The sequence below is a fragment of the Theropithecus gelada genome, chromosome 19 (assembly GCF_003255815.1).
Source record: "Theropithecus gelada isolate Dixy chromosome 19, Tgel_1.0, whole genome shotgun sequence".
Classification (NCBI taxonomy): Eukaryota; Metazoa; Chordata; class Mammalia; order Primates; family Cercopithecidae; genus Theropithecus; species Theropithecus gelada.
In genome coordinates, this window is record NC_037687.1 from 24,939,777 (window position 1) to 24,947,452 (window position 7,676).

At 55.0% G+C, this 7,676-nt stretch overlaps 1 protein-coding gene across 2 annotated transcripts; it reads left to right on the forward strand.

Moving 5' to 3' along the window:
* Positions 1 to 671: 671 nt before the first annotated feature.
* SELENOW (selenoprotein W) lies at positions 672 to 7,258 on the forward strand. Of its 2 annotated transcripts, XM_025366800.1 has the most exons (7): positions 672 to 729; positions 1,105 to 1,228; positions 3,485 to 3,509; positions 3,624 to 3,677; positions 3,868 to 3,942; positions 4,050 to 4,148; positions 6,981 to 7,258. In XM_025366800.1, the coding sequence occupies exons 2-6, from the start codon at positions 1,182 to 1,184 to the stop codon at positions 4,128 to 4,130; spliced, it is 282 nt and encodes a 93-aa protein (XP_025222585.1). In that variant the 5' UTR covers positions 672 to 729; positions 1,105 to 1,181; the 3' UTR covers positions 4,131 to 4,148; positions 6,981 to 7,258. The 2 variants fall into 2 exon arrangements, with proteins under 2 accessions (XP_025222585.1, XP_025222584.1); XM_025366799.1 differs by lacking the exon at positions 672 to 729 and having other exon boundaries at positions 1,011 to 1,228; positions 6,865 to 7,258.
* Positions 7,259 to 7,676: the final 418 nt, after the last annotated feature.

Consider the following 7,676-nt stretch of genomic DNA (forward strand, 5'->3'; position numbering starts at 1 on the left):
CGCACCCAGCCGCTAAAGTATTATTACTGTCAGGCCTCTGAGCCCAAGCCAAGTCATCATATCCCCTGTGACTTGCACGTATATGCCCAGATGGCCTGAAGTAACTGAAGAATCACAAAAGAAGTGAAAATGCCCTGCCCCGCCTTAACTGATGACATTCCACTACAAAAAAAGTGAAAATGACCGGTCCTTGCCTTAAGCGATGACATTATCTTGTGCCTGGCTCATCCTGGCTCAAAAAGCTCCCCCACTGAGCACCTTGTGGCTCCCACTCCTGCCCGCCAGAGAACAACCCCCCTTTGACTGGAATTTTCCTTTACCTACCCAAATCCTATAAAACGGCCCCACACTTATCTCCCTTCGCTGACTCTTTTCGGACTCAGCCCGCCTGCACCCAGGTAACTAAAAAGCTTTATTGCTCACACAAAGCCTGTTTGGTGGTCTCTTCACACGGACGCGCAGGACAATGATTATTCTGTAGAGACGCATCTGGCTATGTTGCCCAGGCTGGTCTTGAATTCCTGGGCTCAAGCGATCCTCCCGCCTCTGCCTCCCACAGCGCTGGGGTTACAGGCGTGAGCCACCGCGCCCTGCGGCTGCAGGTCTTTATAAGGCAACTGTGCGCTCTGGAACGCTCCCTGAAAACCTCCTTCTCAACCCTCTCTCTCCTCCCTCACCTGGTCTACCCCAATCCTTCCCCCTTCGTCCCTCTCGCCCTTTCCAGGGAAGGTAAGGGACTCGAGAATCGCGCCCTGCTTCTCTCCCTACCGCGCCGTTCCCCAGCCCCCGCGGTGAAAGGACCACCCTTGAGGCTGATTCCGGGTCCAGTTGGGAGCGGCGGGCCCTGAACCACCTCCCCCCGCGGGCCGTACCATTCTGGCCGGGGGGGACCTGGGAGGGGTCGCGCGGAGGGCTTCCCCCGGAGGCTGCCTCTCTCAAGACTCTCTCCAGCCCAACAGGGGGATGGGAAGGAGACTTGTGTGGAGGCCTCGGGCTGGGGGGTCGCCGTTCCCTTGTCCCCCGCCTCGGCGCCTCTCCGCCCACCACCCCTCCCTGGCATTGGTTGGCGCCAGAGGAAGCCGAGGCTCCATCCTTTCTGCGCAGGTTCCCGCCGCACTCGCGCTAGACCTAGCGCGTCCAGCTGGGAGAGCGGTGTGGCCCGGGTGTCCGCTCCTCAGCGGATGTGGCGGCCCCGAGCCATGGCTCTCGCCGTGCGAGTCGTTTATTGGTAAGCGCAGCGGCCAGCGGCCCCCGTCTGCGACCCCCACCCGGGACCCGATCCTCCGCACCCTCGGAGCCGGGGTCTGGGAGCGTCGGGGAGAGGACCCATGGGGACCCCTGTATGGGAAAAAGGATTCCGGTGTGGGTGGGGTGGGCGTAGGGAGGGGTGAAAAACAGAGAGCGGTGGTGCCCGGCCCCCTCTTAGGCTTGCCACGTTGGGCATCTCGGGTTATAAAAGGTGGGACTGAGACGGGTGTGTGTCAATTTCGAACCCCCGACTCCGGGGCTCCGCTGGGAGGGGGCTGGTGATCAGCTTTGTAAAGGGACCTAAGGCTCCTCCACCCTAAGGCTTCCTCTCCCCCAATATCCGGAACAGTCGAGGGGTGGGGACAGTGAGAGCTCAGAAGGTTCGAGAATGTCTCAGCCTGTGTTTAAAAAGCACTTGAATTGTTGGCCTCTGCCCAGTGGGTTCCCTTGCCCACGAACCCCACTCCTTTTCTGGCCTCAGTTTTCCCGTCTGTGGCGAGAGGGAAGCTCTGTGTCAGCACTGAACACGCTTAATTTCTACAAGTCTCAGGAACGATATAATAGGGTAGGATATGAATTACTTTACGTTCTCTCCACTCCCCAGCACCTAATACTGTGCTGGCATGGAGGAGGTATTTAATAAATACCTGTCCAATGAATTTATCCTCCCAGGAATCCCTTAAGAGAGGGGAATTTTAGGCCAGGCGCTGTTGGTCACGCCTGTAATCCAAACACTTTGGGAGGCTGAGGCGGGGGGATCACTTTAGCCCAAGAGGTTGAGACCAGCCTGGGCAACACAGGGAGACGCCTCATCTCTACAGAAACTTGAAAAGTTAGCCGAGCATGGTGGTGCACACCTGTAGTCCCTGCTACTCCGGAGGCTGAGGCAGGAGGATCACTGGAGCTGGGAAGGCGGAGGTTGCAGTGAGCTGAGATGGCATAACTGCACTCCAACTTGGGCAGCAGAGCGAGACTCTCTCAAAAAACAAACAAAAAAGTGTAAATAGAGGGGAATGTTAGTTCTGTGTTACAGGTGAAAAAACAGGCTGGGACTGGGGTGGGGGGCAGGTCAGTAGCTTCAAGTCTGGACTGCAGGTGACAGGGGTAACTGGAACCTGGGTTCGCCGTCAGCTTTCCACTGTCTCTGCCTGCTCGACAAAGCAGAGGCAAGAGTGACATTTTGAGACGCCTACCAGGCCTGTGCACCAGATTCCAGTCCCAAAATAGCCTGCTGTGGGGGTTGGGTGAGCTTGTATTTCACCCTGGGGACTGGGAAGGTGTTCAGAATCTAGGAGCCGCAGGGCCAGGGTGCGGTGGTTCACGCCTGTAATCTCAGCACTTTGGGAGGCTGGGAGGCGGAGGCAGAGGCAGGCGGATCCCCTGAGGTCAGGACTTCCAGACCAGCCTGGCCAACATTGTGAAAATACAAAAATTGGCAGGGCGTGGTGTAAGAAGCCAGGAGCCTGCAGGGTTTTCCTTGGAGTTTTTCTTTCTTTTTTTTTTTTTTTTTTTTGAGACGGAGTCTCGCTCTGTCGCCCAGGCTGGAGTGCAGTGGCCAGATCTCAGCTCACTGCAAGCTCCGTCTCCTGGGTTCACGCCATTCTCCTGCCTCAGCCTCCGGAGTAGCTGGGACTACAGGCGCCTGCCACCTCGCCCGGCTAGTTTTTTTGTATTTTTAGTAGAGACGGGGATTCACCGTGTTAGCCAGGATGGTCTCGATCTCCTGACCTCGTGATCCGCCCGTCTCGGCCTCCCAAAGTGCTGGGATTACAGGCTTGAGCCACCGCGCCCGGCCTCCTTGGAGTTTTTCAAGGGCTGTGGGTGAGGGTGGTCGGCACAGGGAGTGGGTGGGGACCTTATTTGTGCTGTTCTTCTCCTAATCCAGTTCTCCTGGTTTTCCCCCTGTCCCCGTCTCTCGCATTTGTGGTCTCGTCTCCTCTCTCCCCTTTTTCCGCTCCCCCTTCTCTGTCTCTTGCTTGGTGTTGGTATTCTGTGTGTCTCTGTGTGGCCCCGCGCCACCCCCTGTGCTGTGCCCCAACGCTCTGCCTGGCTGGTGCCTGTCTTCTGCCTTGAGGGCATCTGTCACCTCTTCTGCTTGGTCATCTGTATTGGCCTTTGTTTCTTCCTGGCCCCACCTTGCTCTCTCCCCCCACCGCCTGTCTCTACCCTCCTCTCCCCATCCCCCACTTCTCCCTCTCTCCCTCCCCGGCCTGGATGTCTTGGACTCTCCTACCAGTGGCGCTTGAGGCTACAAGTCCAAGGTAAGCAGGGTGGATGCCCGGGGACATTCCTGGAAGCTGGGGAGGGGTAGAGTGCATATCGGGAGGCGGGCTGACTGTTATGACCCCTACTGTGACCTCACACTGCATTTTCAGTATCTTCAGCTCAAGAAGAAGTTAGAAGATGAGTTCCCCGGCCGCCTGGACATCGTGAGTCTTGGGATGGGGAGAAAGACTTGAATACAGCCACTGTGTCGGTCCCTTAGGCCTGGATGGCACTGGGTGGGGGTTAGGTTGGCCCTACTCCCTTCACCCATGTTCTCCATCCCTTGGGAAGGGGAGGGTCTCCCCAAGAGGACATCTCAGCCCCTCCAACATCCCCCCCACCTCCTTTCCTCAGTGCGGCGAGGGAACTCCCCAGGCCACCGGGTTCTTTGAAGTAATGGTAGCTGGGAAGTTGATTCACTCTAAGAAGGTATGTCTGTCTGTCCGTCCTGCCTCGTTTTGGGGCTAGCGTGGGCTCGGGGCTGAGGTTGGTGTCTGGGTCCCAGCTCACCCCTTCCGTCTTCCTCCCCTCCCTAGAAAGGCGATGGCTACGTGGACACAGAAAGCAAGTTTCTGAAGCTGGTGGCCGCCATCAAAGCCGCCTTGGCTCAGGGCTAATGCGCCCTGAAGGCAGAGGTGAGGGGACCCACTAGACAGGGACACCTCCCTATGGATCTTCTCCCTGCCCCATGCTCTGACTCCTTGGCCCAGGGTGGAGAGCCTGGAAGATGTGGGGGCACATCACGTGTGTCCCCAGAGCGAGCAGGATAAAGTTAGACCCGGGTGGTAAGATGGGGTCAGAGGTGTGCAAGATGACAGCTGAGATGGGGTCAGAGGTGTGCAGGATGACAGTTGAGTTGGTGGTGGGGTCAGAGGTGTGCAGGATGACAGCTGAGTTGGTGGTGGGGTCAGAGGTGTGCAGGATGACAGCTGAGATGGGGTCAGAGGTGTGCAAGATGACAGCTGAGATGGGGTCAGAGGTGTGCGGGATGACAGCTGAGTTGGTGGTGGGGTCAGAGGTCTGCCCTAAAACAGCTCTCCTGGTTTGGGAATGAAAAGTGCTAGCCACCCAACGGTTCAGAATCCGGAACTCTAGGTCTTCGTACCATTGCTAGGAAACAGTTCCCAACCCAGCAGGTCATGTAACAGCGTCCGGCCAAGTTCCCAGCATGTTTTGAGACAGAATTTCCTTGCTCCACAATTTTCAAGTAGGTCAATAATTATCATCGGGCTCGGAACCTGAGAATTAGTTCTAGGAATATTCCAGACCTGATGCAGCTGCAGAAACATTTCCACTTTAGAACTGAACATGAGTCCACGAACGCTCTAGAAACAAATGCTAACTCTAGAACGGATTGTCTGCTCCAAAACAACCCTAGAGCTGACTCCCAGTTCCCCCCGTAGAGCTGAGAACGAAACACACCGCCAGCTCCCAACACACTGTAAACCTGAGCTCCCCTTCCCAGCCCAGCAATGAGAAATGTGAGCCAGGCCCCCAAACACTAGAATTCACCACTAGTTCCCGGAGTTGGCTACTGGTTCCTTATATACTGTTTTTCTTTTTGAGGTGGAGTCTCGCTCTGTCTCCCGGGCTAAAATGCAGTGGCGCGATCTCAGCTCACTGCAGCCTCTGCCTCCCGGGTTCAAGCAATTCTCCTGCCACAGCCTCCCAAGTAGCTGGGATTACAGGTGCCCGCCACCACACCCAGCTAATTTTTGTATTTGTAGTAGGTCTTACCGTGTTGGCCAGGCTGGTCTTGAACTCCTGACTTCAGGTGATCCACCTGCCTTGGCCTCCCAAAGTGGTGGGATTACAGGCGTGAGCCACCGCACCCAGCCTCCTCATGCACTCTGAACCAAGTATTGTTTCCAACCTAATACATTGTGGAACAAGTGGCAATTTCTATATGAACCTCAGGCACAAAGTACTACTTTCCAGGACCTTCTGAGTCTGATTTTCCAGTTTTTAAGCCAGTGTGGTCCAGATAAGCTTGAAACCCAACCCATTCTAGAACTTTTACTAGCCCTTTGTAGTAATAGTTACTAGCCCTTTGTTCTGGTCTCTGGCACTCCAGGGCCTAGAGCATAGTTTACTTTTTGAGGTGGAGTCTGGCTCTGTCGCCCAGGCTGGAGTGCAGTGGCATGATCTCGGCTCACTGTAACATCTGCCTCCTGGGTTCAAGGGATTCTCATGTCTCAGCCTCCTGAGTAGCTGGGATTACAGATGTCTGCCACCATGCCGGGCTAATTTTTGTATTGTTTTGTTTTGTTTTGTTTTAAGACGGAGACTCACTCTGTCACCCAGGCTGGAGTGCAGTGGCACGATCTCAGCTCACTGCAAGCTCCGCCTCCCAGGTTCACGCCATTCTCTTGCCTCAGCCTCCTGAATAACTGGGGCTACAGGCGCCTGCCACCACGCCCGGCTAATTTTTCGTATTTTTTAGTAGAGACGGGGTTTCACAGTGTTAGCCAGGTTGGTTTTGAACTCCTGACCTCAGGTGATCCACCTGCTTCGGCCTCCCAAAGTGCCGGAGTTACAGGCGTGAGCCACTGCTCCCGGAGATACTTTTTACTCCCCTCTAAACGTCAGCACCAGTTCCCTCTCCATGCTGATCAAGAACAGTGTCCCATCCCAACACACTGTGGGCCCAAGTACCAGCTCCCAGCATGCCTTGTGCCAGAAAACTAATTTCAAATGCATTACACTGAAGTTCATTTCCTGGAATTCTTTACCAGAGCAGAATGAGGTCATGTTCAATGTGACTTGGGATGTGCCAATTTGAAGTAATGGAGAAACAATATCTTGCCTTATGTGCCGGTCTGAAACAAAGCAAATCCCTCTAGCATAAAGAAAAAGAAAAATGGAATTACCTAATTCCAAAGCTGCATCAGCTGAATGCATTGTGAACTGGTGCTATTGAGCATGGGGGCGGGGTACCACCATGCAGCCTTTGAATTCTTTTTTTTTTTTTTTTTTGAGACAGTATCGCTCTGTCACCCAGGCTGGAGTGCAGTGGCGCGGTCTCAGCTCAGTGCAACCTCCACCTCTCTGGCTCAAGGGATTCTCCTGCCTCAGCCTCCCTAGTAGCTGGGATTACAGTTATGCACCACCACGCCCAGCTAATTTTTCTAGTTTTTGTAGAGATGGGTTTTTTTCACCATGTTGCCCAGACTGGTCTCTAAAACTCCTGGGCTCAAGTGATCCGCCTGCCTCAGCCTCGCAAAGTGCTGGGATTACAGACGTGAGCCACGGCACCCGGCTATCTTTCTTCCTTTTAACGCGGGCCCCAAGCCTGGCCTCTGTTCCCGCAAACTGACTCCCTCCCCCAACCACCTTTTTTTCTCTCCACAGTCCAGCGACCTTGACCCAGCCCCTCTCAGCAGACGCTTCATGATAGGAAGGACTGAAAAGTCTTATGGACGCCTGGTCTTTCCCTGATGTTCTCGTGGCTGCTGTTGGGGGCAGAGATTGACGCCGCTGGTCTTTGCCTCTGTGTGGGAGTCTGTGTGTATGTGTCTTCCCCGGAATCCACACCACCCCACCCTCCTCCTGTCCCCTGGTTTCATCATCTCTCTTTGCATACCCCATGTCTTCCCCAGTTGTCCCCTGGAGTTTGGGGGACGTCCCGCCTCAGGCATCCTTCTCAAGGGGAAGCCAAGAGAGGCATCAGGATGGGTGAGTTTCTGATTGCGGCGACGTTTGCAACCATTCACGATTCAATAAATACTGCAGGAATTGAACCGAACGTGCCTGTGAGGAGTGTATCCTGTTTTACCCCTGGGCCTCCTCCCTCCAGGACCCTGTCCCAGAAACGAGCGACCGCATGTTGAGTGTTCGTTGCACCGGCCCTCTGTAAGGAAGCACCTTACAGTGATGCTGAGGTTATTTTTTGAGACAGTCTTGCTCTGGAGTTCAGGGGTGCAATCCCAGCTCACTGCAGCCTCCCTCTCCCAGGTTCAAGTGATTCTCCTGTCTCAGCCTCCCGAGTAGCTGGGACCACAGGTGTGCACGACCATGCCTGGCTAATTTTTCTTTTTTTTTTTTTTTTGAGACGGAGTCTTGTTCGGTCACCCAGGCTGGTGTGCAGTGGTGCAATCTCGGCTCACTGCAACCTCTGCCTCCAGGGTTCAAGCGATTCTCCTGCCTCAGCCTCCCATGTGGCT